This window comes from Nicotiana attenuata, unplaced genomic scaffold (genome assembly GCF_001879085.1).
Source record: "Nicotiana attenuata strain UT unplaced genomic scaffold, NIATTr2, whole genome shotgun sequence".
Classification (NCBI taxonomy): domain Eukaryota; kingdom Viridiplantae; phylum Streptophyta; class Magnoliopsida; order Solanales; family Solanaceae; genus Nicotiana; species Nicotiana attenuata.
The window spans coordinates 268,783-294,234 of NW_017671180.1; the positions used below are offsets into that span (position 1 = coordinate 268,783).

A 25,452-nucleotide genomic window follows, 5' to 3' on the forward strand; every position below is an offset into this window, starting at 1 on the left:
AATTGAAGTTAGTTGTTAAATTCTGCTTTTCTTTCCGTTATTCCATTAATTGTTAGGCTTACCTAGTCGCAGAGACTAGGTACCGTCACGACATCTTACGGAAGGAGATTTGAGTCGTGACACTAAGAGAACTACGTATAATACTTACTCCCTCCATTTCAATTTATGTGAATCCATTTGACTGGGCATGAAATTTAAGAAAAGAGAGAAGACTTTTGAACTTGTGGTGTAAAATGAAGCACATATATTTTGTGTGGCTATAAATCATTGCATAAAGGTAAATTATTTCCAAATAGGGAAAGAGGTCATTCTTTTTAGAACGGATTAAAAAGGAAATAGGTTCACATAAATTAAAACGGAGGGAGTATATTATAGTGCAACTTCTGTTTGTTCGTTCCCGCATGTAATTTCTGGGCTTGAGAATTATATGTGTTATTCTGAAGTGTTTACTTGTATGTGTGGTTTCGTAAGAGATGGTACTACCTTTTATGTTTTAGAAGTCCCCACAGTTGTTCTTGTATATTTTTGAAGACATCATGAAAAACTAAAAAAAAAAAAGAAACTTTGATGAGACTTTAAAGACAGAGACCACATGATATTTTCTTAATTTACTAGATGAGAATCGCCCGTGCAGAGCCCGGGCCCAACGTTGTTGATTTGAATCAAATCATAAACTACTTTATGCCTTGATTTGATAATATTTCTACTTTATCACATGCTTTATTATTTATACAACTATGTGAGTTTTCTTAATCATGCTAGAAACTATCTTTAAGCTTGTGGCTCCTTATTTGATCATGAATGGCTAATTTGATGTGATAGATTACATGATCAACCGTAGTCATGATATGACTATCCATTCTCTAATTATGCTTTGGAAAATTCACTTGGAATCCAACTGGGATGGTCAAAGAAGCAGTAGGATGTAACCAACAGACAACAAAACAAGTGAATCATTATTTAATTGTCAGGTTACACAATCAAAAGAATTGGGTGCATCACATATCAAATACCTAGCCTATTGACTTCCCTTGCTATTCTTTTCCTCAAACCTTAGGAGCTTGACCTTTCGCTGCTTGGCTACGTCAAACTTAATTTCGATTATACAAATGCAAGTCCTGAAACAATGACTCTTATGAGGCTCTTTTAGGAAAGCTGGTCAAAGATCTGAATGTGCTCGTGGATCCATCTCAACATCACTTCCAAGCTGGCATTGATGTATTCCTTAGTTCTCCAGATATATATGGACTGATTGTTAACCAAAAAGAAGAAAAAAAATTATTAAACAAGTAGAACATAACCTTTGTATCTATCTAATATAGATTACGTCAATTAATTTATAGGGATATCGAAGGTACATTCTTTTAGAAGTATATATGATCTTATTTTTATGACATAAAACTGGCACTAGGCACATATATAATACTCCATCCGAAGAACTACATATGTGCATTAATATTCCTAGGGAGGAAAAAGGCGGAGGGAGGAAGAAAGATAAGTTGTACTATACATGCACATATAGCTACTGAACATGGAAAAAATAAGATAAGATGGTACACTAATCCACAAAAAAAGAAGAGATAAATCTAAAAGTAAAGAAGGAAGATGGTAAGGCAACTTGAAGATATTGGAAATATTACAGATGTTATGTGCCAAGGAAATAAGTAATAGCAAAGTATGCCTAGAGGACTTCAATTTTCAAATTGAAAAGGTTTCAGAAGATGATAACTTCAGTAATTGAAAACTAAGGAGAACTATCAAACAAAAGATGTTGTACTTATAATGTAAGGCAGAAAAGATATACTTAAATAATAGAGATGACATAAGGAGAACTATCAAGAAAGAAGTGGTACTTATAAGCTGAGCTAGAGAAGCAGTACTCATGCTATTTTTGTAATCTATTTTAATGATTTCAATGGGGGAGAAAGAAGTTCACAGACATTATACTAAACTCGATCACTGTAATAGGAAGCAGATATCTTTAGCCAAAAATAAAAAAGAACAGGGATACCAAATAATGAATTGACTCTAAGTCATATGAACCCTGTATTTATGTCGTATTTAACTATTGCATGCACTAAAAAACTACCTTTTCCCCTAAATGTTTGGAACTTTTGAGCTGATTATATTCTTCTCTGCCATATGTGGTTCCTGTGATCAAGAATAGCTAATTGTTAGAGACGTAATTACAACTTGAATATCAATTAAAAAAAAGAAATAAAAAAAGTGAAGAGTTAATCTAATATAAACTAAAGTGTTAATGCAATCATTCACGATGTTATCTCTTCCTAGATCTTTTCACTATACTAAAAGAACAACAATCTTAACTCCATAAATTACTATTCATTGTTTTATCCCGAAAATCATGAAATTGAATTGCAGCTTGCTGTAATCTCTAATGTCTCGACATGTTTTTTGCTTGCATGACTGGCAGTCCGATTCTAGCCAGTAGATCAACTTGAATGTCAGCATCCAGTGCTATAGAAAAGAAACTCCTTGATTCCACTACATGTAGTCATACACAGCTAAACACATAGTAAAATTGTATATGAGCGAACATAGCAACCAATATGCATGCAACAACTAATATCAGAAGCCATATAAACATTCTATGCTTAAAGAACTGAATCTTCCCACCACCCAAGCCGTCATAACTCTCTTCTTTCATATAATCAATCAACATACACTTTCATAATTTCAAAAAAGAAATCACTCTTTAAGAACTCAGTTTCCTCAATTTCTGAACTGCCTAAATAGTTTTATTTAACATAAGTGGAGCCACATAGAATTACAAGAGCAAACGCTCATTAAAGATATTTTAAAAAAAGATTAAACACAGACGTAGAATTTTTGTCAAGAACAAATCTTTCCAAACACTTTGAGCTGCCACAAAATAATCGTGTTTCACATAAATGACCAATCAAAATAAGAATAACAAATAGCCACTAAGAATATGTAAAAAAAAATATAACCGGAACAATGAAATGGACAAAGAGGAAAAGGCAATGGTAAACTCACTGGCCACAAGGGCGTGCTAACCGAGAGAAGGGCACAAATCTTTTTTCTTTTTGAAGAACAAATCTGCTAGTATAAAAGAAAAGATTGCAGATATGCGAGGATGACAATTAAAAAACCTTCACATCAGCCGTGAAATTGGAGCGAAAATTAGACAGATTAAGAACGACATCAGCCATAATTTTCAGTCATCAAAATTCAGAAGTCTGAAGAGAACTGGAAGAAATTAGGAGAAAAACAAAATTGAGGAAAAAATGACAATAAAGCTGACCTGAAATATGAAGGGAGAACTTACAAAAAGCACTTCAGACGGAAGAGTTGGGGAAGAGCGACGATGTTTCTCAATAGTAGAAATTCTTCTGGAAAACCAATTGAGAGAAGCCGTCAGCGAGAAATGAGATAATTATTACATGAAGGCATTTTTATGAATAAGCAAAATATCAATTTTGCCCTTGGTTGACCACAATTTTCTTTTCTATATAATAGAAATGTCCATAATTTTTCGTTAAAGTTTGTATTAAACTTGGCACAAATTCTTAAACTCTAAAAGAATTTGCTATAGACCGAAATTATAGTTTATGTAATTACATAATTTTATTATAGAATGTATGTAATGGTGTTATAATTACGTTGAAATAATGGTAGACTCCTTTGGTGCACTTTGTTTAATTAGGGGACATTGAATAATATGTTACGAGAAAAAGATTTATATGTTAGGACCATGAATTCTCTTATTTATTTTGGATTTGGTATGTATACAATTTACTGTATCTTAATATAGAAAATTAGTTATTGTGATATATGTTGTCACATTGAATGATTTTAACTGTTCTTATTGTTTACTTGGGCCTATCTCAGAGATGGCTAAACATGGACAAGATCGAATTACTTCAAGTTGGAGCTCACGAATTCGAGCAAAGAGACAACGTAGAAGGATGGGTCGTCGCAAGACTTATTTTTGTAATGATTCAGACTCAGAGCCTGAAGTCATCTGGAATGTCCCAAGTGCGAGGCAAAATGAGTTACTGGATCGAAGGGCTAAATAAGGGAAGAAAAAAAGAAATTTAGGGAATTTAAGGAATTTAAAACGGGCTTTGATACTTCCATTCCTGAACATGTACACCTTTTTCAGTTAAAAAGAGTAGAATTGTCTAATTACATAGAGATTGCTGATTGGAAAGCATTAATTATTTTAGAGGACTCTCTTCGAGAGCCTTGGGATGAAGTTTTAACTGATATTTATCATGATATTTGGCCTAGTACACCTTTTAGTGTATATGTGCAAGAGATAGTATTCAATTGGTATATGTATGTCCTAGAAAATATGCAAAATGTTATTATGTATTTTATTTAATGAAATTTGAATTTTTGTTGTTGTTTGTCTCACCAGTTACATATATTATATATTATTTTATAATGGATTGCGACTTGAAATGAAGCGCACACTAAGGAGTGATTTTAATATTAATTAAAATATTTAGATATAGGTGATAAATGAAAACATAGTGACCTTTCAATTCTATACTAAATATAGAATTAAAATTATAATAAGTTTGCTTGAATGTGTAATCACATGCATAAATTGACTGAAGTATATATTGATGAGTTAAACTTGTAATATTGTCTCTAATAATAAATATGGGATCAAAAAGTATCATTATTGACTTGAACAAGGGTGACAAACTGAATGATGAAAATTATGACATCTAGAGTTATAAGATATTGTATGTAATCAAAGATCAAGATACGCTTGAAAGTATTAACCATGTTATGAGTTAACAAGAGGAGGGTAACACTGCTCAACACAGGAGGGATGTGGAAACTTACAATATTTGAAAAAAAAAGTGTAACGACCCGACCGATCGTTTTGAGCTCTAGCGCATCATTCGGTGATTTGAGGCATTGAGTAGCTTCACTCCATGCTTAATTACTTTTACGCGTAGTCGGCATTGGATTTCGGGAAGTTCGGAGTTGATTTGGAAGGAAAATTCTCAATTCGAAAGCTTTAAGTTGAAAAAATTGACTAAGGTTTGACTTTCTAGTAAACGACTCCAGAATCAAGAGTGGGCTCCAATAGGTTCATACGATGATTTCGGACTTGGGTGTATGTTCGGATTGAGTATCGGGTGGTCCAGGAGCATTTTGGCGCTTATTGTGGAAAGTTGGTATTTTGAAATTTTTTAAATTTCCCAAGTTAGATCTGAATTGTACTTTGATGTTTTTCATCTCCGTTTGGGATTCTGAGCCTTGGAATAGATTGGTATCGTGATTTTTTTACTTGTACGTAAAGTTTGGCGTCATTCCAGAATGTTAAGATATGATTCGGATGCGTTCGCCGAAATTTGAATGTTTGAAAGTTGAAAGAAGGATTTGATCATCGATTCTTGGTTTTTATGTTGTTCGTGGAATTTTGAGACTTTGTATACGTTTGGATAAGGTATTGGAACTAGTTGGCATGATTGGACAGGGTCTCGGGGGCCTTGGGGTGTATTTCGGATGGGCTACAGGTCATTTCCCCATGTTTGAGGTGCTGTTTTTGTGGTCTGGTGCGTCCTTCTTCGCGATGACGAAGATAGGGTCGCGTTCGTGAAGGTCTGTTGGGTGTTTGTTTGTTTGATAATCACGTTTGTGAATAGGGACACGCATTCGCGAAACTTTGGAGGAGGTAGTGATTTGCAATCGCGAGGGTGATTATGCGATCGCGTAGAAGGGTAGGCAGGATATTTTTAGATTTTGACTATTGAAATTGGACGTGATATTAGAAATAAACTATATCTTTGAGTTCATGGTATTATGGGTAACGATTATCTTAAAGAAGTTTCGGAATCCGGGCACGTAGGGTCGATGGTTGACTTTGTTGACTTTTTGAGCGGAATTGAGAATTATTATAAATTAATTGGGTATGAGTGTTGGAATATATTTTTATTGGTTTTCATGTTGTTTGACTAGTTTTGGATCGACGGGCATTTGTTTGAGGTGTTAGGGAGGCGTTGGAGCCGGTTATGGAACTTCGGAGAGAGGTACGTCTTATGTGTAACCTTTTGAGGGGGAAACTACCCCCTAGGTGATGCATTTGATATGTGATACTTGTTATGGGAGCCACATACGCATAAGAAAACGAGAGTCCGTACATAGCTAGATTCATGTTTATGTCCGGGTAGACCTAGGACTTTACGATGCAATAATTTGTATTTCTTGAATTTAATTGTTAGTTTAATTATTTGAAGCCTATAAGTAAAAGCTAATAGAGATCATGTGAGATCGAATCTCACTTCCTTGAGCTATTTGGCGGGATAACTGATTGATGGTAAACATCAGCTTACGTTACGCCTCTGACTTTGTACAGTTTATACACGACTCATAATTCGATAAGTTTCTTCTATTCCTGGAGATTGTCCTGAACGCCTCGGCAATATACATATATGAGATGCATCCATGGATCAGGTCGTACAACCTTGGCAGTGTATGTACATAACTATATTGATCGGGCCGAACGACCTCAGCATAATTCGTGCGTAAAAATCGTTAGGAGTCTGAAAACCCACGAGATCACCCTTTTGAATGAACTTGGAAATTACACGATATTTTCTTTATGACCTTATATCGGATAATTACTTTATGGTTCTTATTTGTTGAGGTGGCGTGTGACACTTGGGGACTTTTAAACTGATGATATTTTGTTAACAAATTTCGTTATCTACTGTTTTTTATTCTATTGATCCTGTTGTATTTTATGCATGCTTATGATTCCTGCATTTTATTTATTGGACCGCTAGTAAGTGTCGATGTCGACCACTCGTTACTACTTTTCCGAGGTTAGGTTAGATACTTAATAGGTACACGTTGATTTACGTACTCATGTTGCACTTCTGTACTAAATGTGCAGGATCTGACAGGTTCATTGGTGGTCTTCTTGGCGCATAGGTGTAGCTGCTGAGGGGACTTTAAGGTGAGATGCAGTCCATGCTACGTGTCACAGCCCAAGAGTCTTCATCATATTTATTTTCTTTATCCTGTCTATTTTGCATTTCAGACATATGTTGTATTATTATTGTACTCCTTAGTAGATGCACATGCACATGTGGCACTAAATTTTTGACATTCTAGTTGATGTTTATGGCTTTGCATAATATAGTCATCTTTTATTTTATATCTTACTAGTATTATATGTAACCATGATTTTACAAGCATTAAATTACTTACTTAAGAAAAACTTATGATTTCAAAAGTAATAAAATGAATAACTATTTAGATGATTCATCATTGGCTTGCCTAACAATGACGTTGGGCGCCATCACGACCTATAGCGGGAATTGGGTCATGATAGCTTGGTATCAGAGCTCTAGGTTCACATAGGTGTCACGAGTCATGAGCAAGTCTAATAGAGTCTTGTGGATCGATACGGAGACGTCTGTACTTATCTTCGACTGGCTATATGGCTGTTAGGAGAACTTCCTTTCTCGATTCCTCATTGTGCGATTTGATTCAATTAAAGTTTATGTCTTCATTTCCTTCCTACTCATTTGTATACTATGTTGAGCGCTTGTTATCAACTGGGCATTGAGGAGTTGTAGTGATGCTGCAGACGGGGTTCAAGATGTTCTCCCCTATGTATTCGGGCGGACTGCTATCGTCACCTTGTGGGAGAATGTTCTGTCGTTCAACTCAGTGTTAGTGCTGCCCACAGTTTCTAGGCTATGCACAATGTATTATAATGTTCATACGTTGTTATCGCGCAATGCTGGTATAAATGGTAGGGTACTTATTAATGTGTCACTAGTGTGAATGACTCGATAGGAGGATTACTCGGTTCATTGTTTGAAGGTTCGATATTTAATTCCAACGAAAGAAAGGCAATTGGACTATGGATGTTCAAGCCTTGGTTGACGAAGTAGTAAGACTTGATATTTTTGAACTTGGTGGAAATCTCATTTGTGATGTGGTGTTGTCCTTATTGGGACGCATTAAGGCTCATTGGTGGTATGGTCTCCTTTGATTTGCCTTCAGGGCAGGGTGTTGTAGAATGGTGCCTAAGTAGCGGTTATCAGAGATAGAGGTATATGGCAGCTTCAGAGTCAAATCAATGTTTCTAATATTGATGGCTCGAGAGAGATGATCTTTATGGAGGCTTAAAGTTGGTGGCAATGTATCCGTCCGGGTTCTACAAAGATGGATTATGATTTAAGGCAGTATTTTGGCAGCGAAGGAGGAGGAAGGGCATGTTGGAGGGGTCTCGTAGTGGTTTATTGCTAGCAGGCCGAGTATGAGCAACAGAGCTCGAGTAGTTCGCTTCGAAAGATGGTTAACTCAAAGTGAGAATGTTAGCGTATCGTATGGATTTTGTGGTGGGATAACCACACGCTTTGAGAAAGCTTGGTGTGATTATGGTCATGGTGGACAAATGACTAAGTCTGTGAATTTCATTTGGGATGGTGGCTACTGTACCGAGGAAGTTTGAATATGACGGAAAGGAGTTTGCTTGGGATGAAAATGGGTGTGAAAGCATGATTATCGTTTTAGGATGCAACTTGACTTTGAGTTTTGGAGCATATAGTTAGACTTTCTGTTGATGCTAATGGGGAATGAACAGACTCTTATAGCGGGTGGACGAGTATGGCCTCAGGAGGGTTTACTGATTTCGTGGTAGTTGTACCTAGGGCAACGTCGTTAGAAGATGTCGATATGGAATTCCACAGGTGGGCTATCTCCTATGAGTAGGTTACCGATTGCGTGATGTTGATGAAGTTCCTACGAAAAGTTCTAGTTTCTACCCAGCGGGAGGCATGTACTTTGATATGAGGTTGGATTGCTCGAAGAAGATGGTACGATTGTTAGGAGGTCAAATGTATGATTGTGGATGATAATTCAGAATGTTTTATGTAAAGTTTAATGGGAGATTACGAGAAATTTTGTGGGTTAACGGTGCGATATCATGGTAACTCAGAAGGAGGAGTTATTGTGGGTTCTAGATTTATGTGATTGTAGCTTAAAGCTAAGTGGGGAAGCCCACCTTCTACGATTGGGTCACGCGGTTGTGTGCAGTGGCAATATTGGGTTATTGGTACATTGGTAAATTAGTTATGACTATGGGGAGAAAACATCAAGGGTATTTCGGGCAAGGAATTTGATGTATATGTACTTTATTTCACCTTATCTATTTGTGTGCAAACGTTGGGATGACTTGGAGTTTATGCTTCTTGTGGATGTGATGTGCAAGGAAAAGAATTCATCCGGTTGTGTCTTTGGAAGTGTTCATGTGCTAGCAGAGCACTAGTGTATGGTTATATAATCGGGACCAGGTTAGATTGGGTGACTCCCAACAATGGTTATAGTGGGTTCAAGAATTAAAAGGCGCTGTCTAAGGATTTGGGTTCGTTACGTGGCTGAGGACTAGTTTTGCAACAGAGTGTGAAGGATACTTGGGGAATTTCTATGTTATCAGAGGGTCTGTGGTGCAGTGTTAGAGAAATGGGAAACATAGTTTTGGATTCGTAGGAGGTCTTTCAGAACGGGTGTATCAGTTCGAGATACTACTGAGTTCATAAGGAGGGTATGAGATGGCTTATGGGCATTGAGACGGCGTGGCATCATGATTTGGGTCACTCATGTTGAGTGTTATTTGAGTTCTGTTATGTGTTTGAAAGTACTATTATCTCAAAGGCAAGTCAAGAGTAAATGGGAAGAAGTTGAGTCAGTTAGTAATGATTTGAATCAACATAGTTGTAGAAATGATTAGTTCATTCGGTGTGTTAAAGCTATACAGTTGACTCGTGGCTGTACGTGTGGGATTTCCAGCCACCATAATTTGTTGGATTTAAAGATATTTTATTATGATGGCCTTGTTATGTGTAAGTGGATTCCTAAAGAATTATGGCAGTTTAGACTACGACTTGAGATTTGCATTGTGGTTATGGGAATTCGGTTACATGTGCAATTATTTTTTTGGAATGAGTGAAAGGATTTTAGCGATGAAGTGTTTATTCCATTGGTGGTTCGGGTGTTATGATGAAATTATTGTACTCTCGCGTAGTAGCATGATGAGCATAGTGAGAGTAATAGAAATTGGAAGCTGAGGATCGAGGTTGCTATTCGGTTTTGATAAGAATGTCATGAGCTCGGAGGAGCAGGGAGGATTTTAGATGTATAGAGTATGATGGCACTATTTTCGGGCAGCCTGAGGATGGTCTGTTTTTTGGAATAAGTGTTGGGTATTGAAATGCGAATGCTTGACTAGCACTAGAGAAATAGCATAGTCGATGGCCATTGGTGTTCAGATTTTACTACATGGTGCGGAAAGTTGTGGGAGTATATCCCATGGGAAGATCCTATAAGTGTGACGTGTTAGTCATTTGATAGTTAGAGTTTCAAATCAATTATGGAGATTTTGGTGCGGTCGCCAATGGGAGAGGTTATGACTGAGAGGCGCTCTATTCCTTTAGTTGTGGATGGTGGGAGTTTGTTCTAGATTGGATGACTGCTCGAATGTGTCATGAATAGGGTCATTGTGTATCCTTGAAAAGTTATTGGCCCAGTATGGGATGCTCGGAATCGGCTTCAGGTCCGATCTAATGTGAATGTATGCTCTACATCAGTTCGGATATGTTCATTCAGCATAACATTGCTTATGGAGGAGTCTTCGGGCATTGAATGTTATTCCCGTCGTAAGCTATTCTATATAATACCCTATTATGCCATATGGGTTTTGAAACGACTTGATTATTCGCACATGTGTTGTGATCCCGTGGAGCTTGTAGTGTTATATGAGCAAGATGGCTCTCGAGATGCAGGTCGTTTATCGCACCTTAGTCGTGCTTGCATTTTGTAGCGCATGGCGCTATCCATCTCCCCAGGATTGTAATTATGCACTTGGCATGCTTGTGGTTGACATTCGGGCATTTCGTGTGTATGAGCATTATGGCATGATGTATATTTCCTTATTGATTGTTATGTGTTGATTGGGTGGAGCTCCACCATGGGCATGATATTTGGATCGGGTTGCACTCCATAACTGTTCATGTTTGTATTGGGTTGCACGCCACAGCGGTATCATGTGTGGATCAGGTTACACGCCGCAACAGTGAGATGTTGATTACGGTTCCTTATACTTATTTTGTGTGTCTTGTTTCTCATCTCTGAGATAGGTTCATAGCATCGGTTTGGCCGTTTCAGTTGTTATACGGGCTGGATAGTTCTTTGCCCAAATTAATTTTTCCTTAATTGGTCATATTTGAGTTGTGGCTTATTGATGCATTGATGTCATCATATGAGAATTTAGGTGGTTTCTAATGTGTCTCATCGGTTGAGCAGCTTATATTGGGTGAAACGAGGTTATCATGTCTGAAATCAGTGCAATCGGATTTATATAAGGTATATTAGAGGGAAAATGTCACTATATAGTTCAGAATGAGGCAAAGGTTCTTGTTGAGCAGAGAAATTCCATGATAATTGATTTGGCAGGTGGTTATGAGTTTCTGCACATCTCTTTCATCATTAAAGTATTGCGAGGGTAGAAACCGGACTTATAGGTGTTATGAGGTATACTACGAGCATCGGGTTAGTGAATTTGTAGCTTTCCACAGTTAGAGGATGTTTTTATGAGCATACGAAGTATGCGGTGAATTGTGTGGTTTCATCATGGGTGCACGATCATGTTTGGTACATCGTGTTGAGATGGATACGGTGTTTGTATGTTACGATCAGGTCTCATAGGGGATTTTAGATGTTGGAATTTGGTTCTAAGGCTTATGGGCTAAGGTAGCAGGAAGGATCTTCAGTCTGGCTCGAGCTAATGTGCTCACATAGGTTGTGGTGGCACAGGTTGGTGCACAAGGTGTTAAGCTGCGATTTTGGACAACTACGGAACGGTTCTTGGCAGGTTCGAGGATGTACGTATAATTAAATGGGGGAGAATATAACGACCTGACAGGTTGCTTAGAGCTCTAGCCCGTTGTTTGGCGCTTTGAGGCCTTGAGTAGCTTCACTTAGTGTTTTATGACTTGTACGCGTACTCGAAATTGAATTTCAAGAAGTCCGGAGTTGATTCAGATGGAAAATTCTGAATTCAGAAGCTTTAAGTTGGAAAAGTTGACCAATGTTTGACTTTCTAGTAAACGACCTTGGAATCAGGATTTAAAGGTTCCAATAGGTTTGTGTGATTATTTCGGACTTGGGCGTATCTTCGGGTTGAGTGTCGGGTAGTCCGAGAGCATTTTGGCGCTTATTGTGGAAAGCTAACATTTTGAAGATTTTTGAATTTTTGAAGTTTGATTTGAAGTGGACCTTGATGTAATTGATGTCCGTTTAGGATTTCGAGCCTTGGAATAGGTTTGTATCATGATTTGTGACTTGTACGTAAAGTTTGGCATCATTCCGGAATGTTTAGATATGATTCAGACGCGTTCATCGAAGTTTGAATGTTTGAAAGTTAAAAGAAGGATTTGATCGTTGATTCATGATTTTGATGTTGCTCGTGGCGTTTTGAGCCTTTGTATATGTTTGGATAAGGCATTGGAACTAGTTGGCATGATTGGACGGAGTCCCGAGTGCCTCGAGGGTGTTTCCGATGGGCTATGGGTCATTTCCCATGTTTGAGTTGCTGTTTCTGAGGCCTAGTGCGTCCTTCTTCGCGATCGCAAAGATAGGGCCGCGTTCGCAAAGGTATATTGGGTGTCTAGCCGTTTGTTAATCGCGTTCGCAAATAGGGCTAGGAAGTTGTCCTACGCGTTCGCGAGCGTGTCGTCGCGTTTGCATAGGGACCGTGGAGTTGGTCAGCGCGTTCCCGGTCGTTGTGTTGCATTTGTGAAGAGAGAATTTGGCAGCTGGGGAGTTTGGTCTTCACAATCGCGAAGAAGGGGTCGTTTGGGCAGAGTTGTTTTTAATTCGGGAGTTAGCTCACTTTTCTCTCATTTTCACTTGGGTGGCCGAATTTGGGGAGCTATTTCTAGGAGATTTTCATTAAGTAACACAAGGTAAGTAATTTTCATTTGTTGTAAGTTAAATACATGAGTTATGTATGGATTTAAACAAGGAAATTTGTAAAAATTGTGGGATTTTTGTAGAAAACCCTAAAATTTGATATTTTTGGATTTTTGACCACGAAATTGGACATGGAATTAGGAATAAATTATATATTTGAGTTCGGTGTGTCATGAGTAACGATTATCTTCAAAAATATTCGGAATTTGGGCACGTGTGCCCGAGGGTTGACTTTGTTGACTTTTCGAGCAGAGTTGAGAATTGTTATAAATTAATTGGTTATGAGTGTTGGAATATATTTTTATTTGTTTGAATGTTGTTTGACTAGTTTCATATCGATGGGTATTGGCTTGAGGTGTTAGGGAGACGTTGGAGTCGGTTATGGACCTTCGGATCAAGATAAGTCTCTTGTCTAACCTTGTGAGGGGGAAATGTAACGACCCGGAAATCCCACCCTGGGGACCGTCATGGCGCCTAACATTTCACTTGTTATGCAAGCCAACGTTAGAATAGTTTATCCATTTTTTTACAGTCAGATTGATTAATAATAAAGAAGCTGAAATAACTGAAATAAATCTGAGATAAAGTGCGGAAAGCCATAACAACTGAAATATCTAATACAACCCCGAATTTGGTGCCACAAGTGTACGAGCTACTAGAATAATACAGATAACGGTCTGAATGAAAGTAAAGTTGTCTGAATGAAAATACACAGCTAAATCAAAGTAGAAGGGGACTTCGGGGCTATGAACGCCGAGCAGCTGTACCTCAAGTCTCCATCCAACAGTCAGCCCGAGCAATCTACCGGCTGCCGCTGGGAATGAATCCAAAATCAGCACAAGAAGTGCATAGTGTAGTATGAGTACAACCGACCACATGTACTCTACAAATGCTGAGCCTAACCTCGACGGAATAGTGACGAGGCTAAAGCGGGTCACTTACAATAACCTGTACACAGTATATAAAAATAATAATAGGATAGGAACATACGGGAAAATAAAGCAGTTAACTCATGAAAATAACTCAATCCTCAAAATCCGGTAAATACAGAGATAGTAATCCTCAGAGTCCCGTACGAAAGCACCAAAGCCAACACAATTTAACAAGAAATACAAAATACATAAATTGTTGCGGTGCGCAACCCGATCCCCCTGTACAACATTATCCTCTCTTATTCCACCATATAAATATCAGTAATAATAAGTAAATATATGCTGCGGCACGCAACCCGATCCCATCGTATAATCAGAGTCAATATCTTAATTCACCCACATTTCAACATATCAATCCACCCTTATTTCACCTGTTGCGGCGCGCAACCCGATTTCACCGTATCAATATTAATTCACCCTTATTCCACCTGTTGCGGCGTGCAGCCTGATTCATAAATAAAACAACAAGTGCAATCAATTTAATAACTCGAATCATAAGAATTTCTACGATTAACAAATATGAAAGCTACAAATTAAGAAGGGAATTTAGTACCAAATTATAAAAGGCTACAATTAACACTAGCAACAAGACAAGTCACATATATGGCAGTTAAAGGGTGCAAGTAAGACAATTAAGGCAATTATCAATTAAACATAGAAACATGGAAGAAATTTACATTTTATAACGCGAGAATAATAAATGTCAAGTAGCAAGTTGAGGCATAGGAAGCAGTTAAGGCACGTAACAATCAAGACATGGAATAATATAAGTAATAAAATATGGATAGACATAGAAACAAGTAATTGACGGCGTATATACACTCGTCACCTTGCATATACGCCGCTACACATGAATTTACATAGCACATATTTCAAGTGTCCCTATTCCCTCAAGTCAAGGTTAGACCCAACACTTACCTTACTCCGCAATCGACTCTGAATTAAACCATGGCCTTGCCTTTCGAACAAGCCACCAAACCAACCAAATCTAGCACATTATTGATCAAACGATTCAAAATAAGTTTGAGAAACTAATCACAAATGAAAGGAGTTCAATTTAAATCATTATTGAAAGAAATTAACTAAAGTCAACCAAAAGTCAACGCATGCCCCACACTTCGGAACTCGGCAAAAATTCACAAAAGACAAACACCCATTCCGATACTAGTCCAACCATATACAAAAACTATCGAATTCCTATATCGAATCGCCCTTCAAATCCTCATTTTCTACTTTTGGAAGATTTAACAAAAATCTCATTTTCTTCCATTAAATTCACTAATTAATGATGTAAAAAAGTATGAAATGAAGATGATAACTAATTTTGGATAAAGAATACTTACCCAACTCAAACTCATGAAAAATCCCTTTCAAATCGCCCAAAACCCGAGCTCCAAACTAAAAAATGAACCAAATATTTCAAACCCCCGAACTTAAGCATTTGCGAAGCCAGCTTGCCAGGCAGAGGTCCGCACCCGCGCAAGAAAATGTCGCACCTACGTAAGAAAATGTCGCACCTGCGACATTGCGGACGCTCCCAAACGACCGCAGAAACAGTCTGCCTCGCAGAAGCGAGCTTGCCCTTCGCAGAAGCGATAGCGCACCTGCGCCAAAAATCTCCGTATGCACGAAGGAACAGGTCTGTGCCAACGTCGCAGAAGCGACCAAAAATTCCGTAAGAGTGGCCACGCACCTGCGCTCAAAATTTCGCAGGTGCGATGCACCAGAACTAAACCTACCTTTTTGACCAAAAATGATCTAAAACTCATCCGAAACTCACTGGGGACCTCGTCTGAATAAACCAATAACTCCCACAACGCAACACGGACCTACTCGAGGTCTCAAATCACACCTAAACAATGTTGAAACTACAAATCGCACCTCGATTCGAACTTAAAGAATTTATGAAATTTTAAATTCTATTAATCGTGCCGAAATATGCCAAATCAATCCGGAATAATCTCAAATTTTGCACGTAAGTCCCAAATGACATAACAAAGTTACTTCAACTCTCACAATCAAAATCTGAGCCCGATATCAACAAAGCCAATCTACGGTCAAACTTTGGAATCTTTAAACTTTTAAATCTCTAGTTTTCAACAAATAGCGATAATTCAAACTAGGGACCTCCGAATTCAATTTCGAGCATACGCCCAAGTCCCAAATCACGATACGGACCCACGAGACAGTCAGAACACTAATACATGTCTATTTTCTCAAAACGTTGGCCGAAGTCAACTCAAGTGAGTTTTAAAGCACGATTTCACATTTTTATCAATTTCTCAAATAATAACCTCCTGAATTAAGACACGGACAGGAGCTATTCGAGGTCTTAGAACACGGAAATGAAGGTTAAAATTAAAGATGATCTATCGGGTCATCACATTCTCCACCTCTAAAACAAATATTCGTCCTCGAACGGAAATAGAAAAATACCTGGACTGGTAAAAAGGTGTGGATATTACTTCGTAAATCCGACTCAGACTCCCATGCAGCTGCCTCGATCGACTGACCTCTCTACTGCACTCGAACTGAAGGATAACTCTTAGACCTCAATTATCGGACCTGCCGAGTTGGAATAGCTACCGTCTCCTCCTCATAATTCAAATCCTTGTCCAATTCGATTGAGCTGAAATCTAACACATGAGACGGATCATCGTGATACTTCCGGAGCATAGACGCATGGAACATCAGATGAATTTCTGATAAACTAGGTGGCAATGGGAGCTCATAAGACACCTCACCCACTCCCTCATGAAATTCAAAGGGTCTGATATACCGAAGGCTCAGCTTGCCCTTCTTTCCGAACCTCATCACACCCTTCATATGTGAAACCTGGAGCAATACTCTCTCTCCAACCACGAATGAAACATCACGAACTCTACGGTCGACATAGCTCTTCTGCCTAGAGTGAGCTGTGCGAAGTCAATCTTGAATAATTTTGACCTTATTCAAGGCATCCTGTACCGGATCTGTACCCAATAGGCGAACCTCATCCGGCTCAAACCAACTAACTGGCGAGCGACATCGCCTCCCATATAATGTTTGATAAGGAGCCATCTGAATGCTCGACTGGTAGCTATTATTATAGGCAAACTCCGCAAGCGGTAAGAACTGATCCCAAGAACATCCAAAATCCATAACAAATGCGCAAAGCATATCCTCCAATATCGGAATAGTGCGCTCGGACTTTCTGTTTGTCTGGAGATGAAATGTTGTACTCAAGTTAACCTGCACACCCAACTCACGCTGTACGGCTCTCCAGATGTGAGAGGTGAACTGTGTAGCTCGATCGGAAATGATAGACACGGGTACACCATGTAGACGGACAATCTCGCGGATGTAGATCTCAGCTAACCGCTCTGAAGAATAGGTAACTGCCACTGGAATGAAATGTGCTGAATTGATCAACCTGTCCACAATGACCATATTGCATCGAACTTTCTCTTAGTCCGTGGGAGCCCAACAACAAAATACATAGTGATGCACTCCCATTTCCACTCAGGGATCTCTAACTTCTTAAGCAAACCACCAGATCTCTGATGCTCGTACTTAATTTGCTGACAATTTAGACACCGATCTAGATATGCAACTATATCCTTCTTCATTCTCCTCCACCGATAATGCTGCTGCAAATCCAGATACATTTTTATGGCATCCGGATGAATAGAATACTGGGAACTGTGAGCCTCCTCAAGAATCAACTAACAAAGTCCATCCACATTGGGCACACAAATACGACTCTATATCCTCAAAACTCCATAATCTCCAATGGTAACCTGCTTGGCACCACCATGTAGCACCGTGTCCTTAAGGAGTAGCAAATGAGGGTCATCATACTGGCGCTCTCTGATGTGCTCATACAAGGAAGACCGAGCGACTGTGCAAGCTAAAACACGACTAGGCTTTGAAACATCTAACCTCATGAACTGCTTGGCCAAGGCCTGAACACTTGCAGCAAGCGGCCTCTCACCAACTGGAGTATATGCAAGCCCGTACTCGCAGCCTTTCTACTCAAGGCATCGTCTACCACATTGGCCTTCCCGAGATGATACAAAATGGTGATACCATAGTCTTTCAACAGCTCCAACCACCTCCTCTGCCTCAAATTAAGATCATTTTGTTTGAACAAATACTGCAGACTCCGATGATCCGTGAAGACCTCGCACGACATGCCATAAAGGTAGTGTCTCCAAATCCTAAGCGCATGAACAATGACTGCCAACTCTAAGTCATGAATAGGGTAATTCTTCTTGTGAACATTCAACTGCCGCAACGCATATGCAACCACCCTGCCATCTTCTATCATTACTGCACCGAGTCCAATACCACATGCATCACAACACAGCGTTTAAGATCCTGAACTTGTGAGCAACACTTAGTTACAGACATCTTAAGCTTCTGAAAGCTCAACTCACACTCGTCCGTCCATCTGAATAAGAAACCCTTTTGGATTAATCTGGTCAATGGGGCTACTATGGATGAAACCCTTCTACGAACCAGCAATAATTACTCGCGAAACCCAGGAAACTCCAAATCTCTGTAGCTGAAGTAGGTCTAGGCCAGTTCAGAACTACCTCAATGTTCTTAGGATCCACCTTTATGCCTTTTGCAGATACGACGTTCCCCAAAAAGGTGACTGAGTCTAGCCAAAACTCACACTTTGAGAACTTGGCATATAATTGGCTATCTCTCAAGGTCTGGAGTACAATCCGAAAATGCTGCTCGTGCTCCCCTTGTCTGCGGGAGTAGATCAAGATATCACCAGTGAATACATCCACAAGAGAATCCAAATAGGGCTTAAACACCTGGTTCATCAAATCCGTAATTGCTACTGGGGCATTTGTCAGCCCAAATGACATCACTAGGAACTCATGAGTCCGAAAAGCTGTTTTAAGGACATCAGACGCCCTAATCTTCAATTGATGGTAGCCAGACATCAAATCAATCTTAGAAAACACTTTGGCACTCTGAAGCTAATCAAATAAGTCATCAATCCTCGGCAACAAATACTTGTCTTTCATAGTGACCTTGTTCAACTGTCGATAGTCTATACACATCCTCATCGATCCCTCTTTCTTCTTCACGAACAACACGGGCGCACCCCAGAGCGAGACACTGGGTCTAATAAAGCCCTTATCAAGAAAATATTGTAGCTGCTCCTTCAATTCTTTCAACTCTGGTAGGGCCATAGGATATGGTGGAATAGAATGGGCTGAGTGCCCGGAACCAAGTCAATATAGATGTTAATATCTTTGTTGGGTGGTATCCTAGGCAGATCTGTAGGAAATACCTATAGAAACTCATGAACAATGGGTATTGAATCCATGGAAGGAACATTCGCACTAGAATCGTGAATATAAGCCAAATAAGCTAGATAGCCTTTCTCGACCATACGTGGAGCCTTCACATAAGAGATAACCATGCTGGTAGAATGGCCAGAAGTCCCTTTCCACTCTAATCGAGACAACTCCGACATGGCTAAGGTCACCGTCTTGGCGTGACAATCCAATATAGCATGATAAAGTGACAGCCAATCCATACCTAAGATAATATCAAAATCTACCATACCAAGAAGTAGTAGATCTATGCTTGTCTCAAGACTCCCAATAGTAACCTCACACGAGCGATAGACATGATCTACGACATAGAATCTCCCATCGGCGTGGACACATACACAGGAGCATTCAAAGAATCACGAGGGACAACCAGATATGAAGCAAAATAAGAGGACATATAGGAATAAATAGATCCCGGAACATATATAACTGAAGCATCTCTATAGATAATGGAACAATACCTGTGATCACGACATCGGATGACTCGGCCTCAAGCCTAGTTGGGTGTCACGACCCAATTTATCCTATAGGTCGTGATGGCGCCTAATGTCGTTGCTAGGCAAGCCAACAGTAAACTAACCATGTGATTGTTCTTTTTAATAATTTCAAGTAGTTGAATTTTATTTAGTAAGAAAATAGGAAGTGGAAAATTTGATAAAGTAAAGCGTAAGCTAATGAAAGTGCAAATACAGTGAAATAAATATCCAAAAGCAATAAAATGTCTACTAGCAGGTTTCCAAGACCTGGTATCACAAGTGTATGAGCAACTAGTATAATATACAAAACACTCTGTCTGAAATAGAGTAGACAGAAAGTAAATAAAAAAGAGAGATTCCGATGCTGCCGAGCGGACTCAGAAATCAGCTCACCACTAAGCCTCGAGGTAACGGGGGTGCACGCCTAACTGACTGCTAGATGCACCTCCCTTATACCCTGCATGATTAGTGCAGAAGTATAGCGTGAGTACATAAACAACATGTACCCAGTAAGTATCCAGTCTAACCTGGAAGAAGTAGTGACGAGGGGTCGACATCGACACTTACTACGGGCCAATAACAAAAAACACAGAAATTCTAAATAAGCATGGAATACATGAACATTAATAATAACCTAATGACCAGCAATAAATAAATGGTCCTCTAACTGATATTCGATTTAAAAATCTCGAATTGACGCATGCTAACTTCAACTATTTCCGGCCATTAGATAAATAATAACCTCTCAAGTCATAAAAATAATATCAAGTATATTTGGGCTCCAAGCATTATCACGCACGATTTATGCTGTGATCGTACGACCAGATCCAAAATAATGTGTACACTGCCAAGGGTCGAGTGGCATGAACATAGATGTATCCATTATACTACCAAGGCATTCGACCCGCTGCACAAGAAGAGGAAATACTCTATGAATATCCGATTTAGGAGCTACAACCAGACTAATACACAAGGAAGCACAATTTCTATTAAAGTTCAGTAATCCGTCAAAACTCAAAGTAAGTGAAGTTTGATCTTTACGGATTTCCTTTATCAAGTTTCAATGTAATTTAGGCACATAAATTAACAAGTAGAGTGTAAACAATACAAGTATTTCATGATTTTTGTCTTAAACTACCTAGACTTAGCATGATTAGTAGCTACGCACGGACTCTCATCACTTCGTACGTATGTAGCCCCCACAAATAGAAGCAAATAGTAATTTAGAACACCTACGGGGTAAATTCCTTCTTACAATGTTAGGAAAGAGACTTACCTCATCTCAAAGCTCACTTTTCGGCCCACAAATTCGTTCTAAAGCCACAACTCGGTGTCGAACAATCCGAAACTAGTCAAATATTATATAAATTAATCAATACATGCTCCAAAGTTCATAACTTAACTATTAGAGTGATTACCCAACCCAAATTGGAAGATTAGTAAAATTCACCCCCAGGCCCACATGCCTGGATTCCAAAAAATTTCGAAGAAAATTATTACCCATAGCCTCACGATCTCAAATATGTAATTTTTACTTAATTCCATAACCAATTTCGTGGCCAAATCTCATTTTTTACCAAATCCTAGGTTTTTCTAAAAAAATCCAATTAATTTAACCATTTTTCCATGTTAAATCTACCTACGATTCTCTTATTTAGCTAAAGAATTGATAGGGATCACTTACCTCTTGATGTTGATGAAATCCCTCAACAAAAATGTTCTCAAAATCGCCTAAAACCAAGTGGGAAATGAGGGAAATAAAGCTAAGTCCCGTAATAAAAGACTCTTGCACAGGTTGCAGATGTCGCATTTGCGACATCTTGTTCGCAAATTCGAAGGTCGCAAATGCGAAGGCTGGTCGTCTCTGCCATGGTCGCAAATGCAAAAGTGGACAGTTCGCAAAAGTGGAAAAATCTTCGCAAATACAAAAACCTCAGTGCCTACCCAGCTTCGCAAATGCAAATGATTCCTCACAATTGCGAGCTCGCAAATGCGAACAAAACTTCACATTTGCGAGACCTGCAATATCAACCCAGAAACCAGAAAAAACTGAAGTCCTTTCCATCCCTCCGAACGCGTCTGAAACTCACCCGAGCCCTCGGGGCTTCACACCAAACATCCACACAAGTCTAAAAACATCATGCAAACTCTCTCGCGTAAATGAAACACCGAAATAACATCTAAAAGGACGAATCGAACGCCAAAACACATGAATCAAATCATGAAAACTGTAAACTTCTAAAAACACTTCCGTGCGTTTGATTCCTATCAAATCAAATCGGAGTGTCACCAAATTTTGCGTGCAAGTCACAAATGACTATACAGAACTACTCCTAGGCTTGGGATTCCGAACAGACCTGGATAACATCAAAACCTACTTCAAACATAATTTAAAGAACTTGAAAACCTTCAATGCACCAACTTTAAACTTTGTGCGCCAAAACATTCCTGGGTCATCCGAAACCCGATCAGAACATACCCCCAAGTCCAAAATCATCAAGCAAACCTATTGGAATTGTCAAATCCTGGTTCCTAGGTTGTTTACTTAAGACGTTGGCTCAAGTCAAACTTATGCATTTTTAAGCCATTATTAAGGAACTAAGTGTTCCAATTTCATCCCAAACCCTTCCAAATCTGAACTAACCATCCCCGCAAGTCATAAAATGGTAAAAGAACATATGGGGAGTCTTAATTAGGGGAACAAGGATCTATAAAGCAAAACGACCGACCGGGTCATTACATTCTATACATCTTAAACAATCGTTCGTCCTCGAACGGGTCAAGAATCGCACCTGGAGTGTCGAATAAGTGTGTATATCTACTTGCATGTCCTCCTCAGTCTCCCAAGTAGCCTACTCGACCAGTAGAACCCTCCACTGAACTTTTACCCCAGTAATCTTCTTGGATCTCAATTGGCGAACCTACCTCTTAACAATGGCAACTAGCTCCTCCTTATAACCCAGGATCTCATCTAGCTTAACCGTGTTGTAGTCTAACACATGTGAGCTGTCAGCATGATACCTCCAAAGCATACGCACGTGGAAGGCCGGATGAACTCCCGATAGACTGCGAGGCAAAAAACACTCATAAGCAACCTCCCCAACTCGCCTCAACACCTCAAATGGGCCTATAAACCTTGGGCTCAACTTGCCATTCTTCCCGAACCTCATGATCCCCTTCATCGGCGAGACTTTCAAGAGAATCTTCGCATCTACCATAAATGATAAATCACGCGCCTTCTGATCCGCGTAACTCTTCTTTCTGGACTGTGCTGTGCAAGGTCTCTCCTAAATAAGCTTTACCTTTTCCAAAGCATTATTCACCAAATCAGTACCATATAACTTAGCCTCACCGGGATCAAACCATCCGATGGGCGAACGACATCGCCGATCATATAAAGCCTCAAGTGGAGCCATCTCGATGTTGGACTGATAACTGTTGTTGTAAGCAAACTCGGCCAAAGGCAAGAATTGATCCCACTGCCCTTCGAAGTCCGTCACACATGCTCTGAGCATATCCTCCAAGATTTGAACCGTCCGCTCCGACTTCTCGGTTGTCTGCGGGTGAAAGGCTGTGCTGAGCTCTACCTGATTCCCCAACTCATTCTGTACTGCCCTCCAGAAATGCGAAGTAAACTAAGGGCCTCTATCTGATATGATAGATACAGGCACAACATGCAACCAAACAATCTCCTTAATGTAAATCTGGGCCAACCACTCGGAAGAATACGTAGTCACCACCGGAATGAAGTGTGCCGACTTGGTCAGCCTGTCGACAATAACCCAACTGCATCAAACTTCCTCAAAGTCTGCGGCAGCCCAACCGTGAAGTCCATAGTGATATCGCTCCCATTTCCACTCAGGTACAGTCATCTGTTGGAGTAGGCCACCTGGCCTCTAGTGCTCATACTTAACATGATGGCAATTTAGGCACCTTGCTACATACTTAACTATGTCCTTCTTCATCCGCCGCCACCAATAATGCTGCCTCAGGTCGCGATACATCTTCGTAGCCCCTGGATAAATGGAATACCAAGAACTGTGTGCCTCCTCTAGAATCCACTCCCTCAAGCCATCAACATTAGGAACACATAGGCAACCCTTGAGCTGTAGAACACCATCCTCACTGATAGTAACCTCCTTGGCACCATCCTGTAGTACCGTCTCCCTAAGAACCAACAAGTGCAGATCATCTAACTCACGAGCCTTGATCTGCTCGAATAATGAAGACTAAGCGACAATGCATGCAAGAACTCGGATGGGCTCTGAAATATCCAACCTCACAAGTCTGTTAGCCAAGGACTCTATGTCCAAAGCTAATGGCCTTTCCTCTACTGAAATGAATGCCAAACTACCCATTCTCTACGCTTTTCAGCCAAAGGCATCCGCAACCACATTCGCTTTGCCCGGATGATAAAGGATTGTAATATCATAGTCCCTTAGTAACTCAAGCCACCTACGATGTCTCAAGTTGAGATCCTTCTACTTGAACAAATGTTGCAAGCTGCGATGATCGATGTAAACCTCACAAGACATCCCATGACGATAATGCCTCCAGATCTTGAGAACATGAACTATCGCAACCAACTCCAAGTTGTGCACAGGGTAATTCTTCTCGTGGGGCTTCAACTAACGTGAAGCATATGTAATAACTCGCTCCTCCTGCATCAATACACAACCCAGGACAACGCGTGAAGCATCGTAATACATAGTATACATCCCTGAATCAGAAGGCAACACTAGAACCGATGTCGTAGCCAAAGCTATCTTGAGCTTCTGAAAACTCACCTTGCAATAATCGGAACGGAGCACCCTTCTGGGTCAATCTAGTCAAAGGTGTTGCAATAGATGAGAAGCCCTCCACAAATCGACAATAATAGCCTGCTAACACCAAAAAGCTCCTGATCTTGGTCGTTATGGAAGGACGAGGCCAACTTTGAACTGCCTCGATCTTTATGGGATCTACCTTAAAACCTTTGCCCGACACAACATGCTCCAAGGATCCACACAATCTAACTATAAATCACACTTGGAGAACTTAGCATATAGCATCTGTTCCTGCAAGGTCTGAAGTACCACTCTCAAATGTTGGCCGTACTCTTCGATGATACACGAGCAGATCAATGTGTCATCAATGAAGACAATGAAAAACGAGTCAATATATGGCCTGAACAACCGGTTTGTCAAATCCATAAATGTCGTCGGGGCATTAATCAAGCCGAAGGACATCACTAGGAACTCATAGTGGCCATATCTAGTCCCGTAAGGCATCTTTGGAACATCCGAATCACGAATCTTCAACTGATGATACCTTGATCTCAAGTCGATCTTAGATAACACCCTGGCACCCTGCAACTGGTCAAACAAATCATCAATATGCGGCAACGGGCACTTGTTCTTTATGGTAACTTTGTTCAACTGGCGGTAATCAATGCACATCCGCATAGTCCTATCTCTCTTGTTCACGAACGGTGCACCCCAAGGCGACACACTAGGTCAGACAAACCCCTTTGCTAGCAACTCCTCAAGTTGTTGTTTCAACTCCTTCAACTCTTTCGGAGCCATGTGGTATGGTGGAATAGAGATAGGCTGAATACCTAAAGCCAAATCAATATAGAAATCGATATCACGATCTGGTGGCATGCCTGGAAGATCAGAAGGAAACACATCGGAGAACTCCCGAACCACTGGCACAAATCAATTGACGACGTCTCTG

The 25,452-nt window shown here is 39.8% G+C and overlaps 1 protein-coding gene across 1 annotated transcript; it reads right to left on the reverse strand.

Moving 5' to 3' along the window:
* Nucleotides 1-24,752: 24,752 nt before the first annotated feature.
* LOC109206463 (RNA-directed DNA polymerase homolog) lies at nucleotides 24,753-25,181 on the reverse strand. The gene has a single exon (XM_019369284.1). The coding sequence runs from the start codon at nucleotides 25,179-25,181 to the stop codon at nucleotides 24,753-24,755; it is 429 nt and encodes a 142-aa protein (XP_019224829.1).
* Nucleotides 25,182-25,452: the final 271 nt, after the last annotated feature.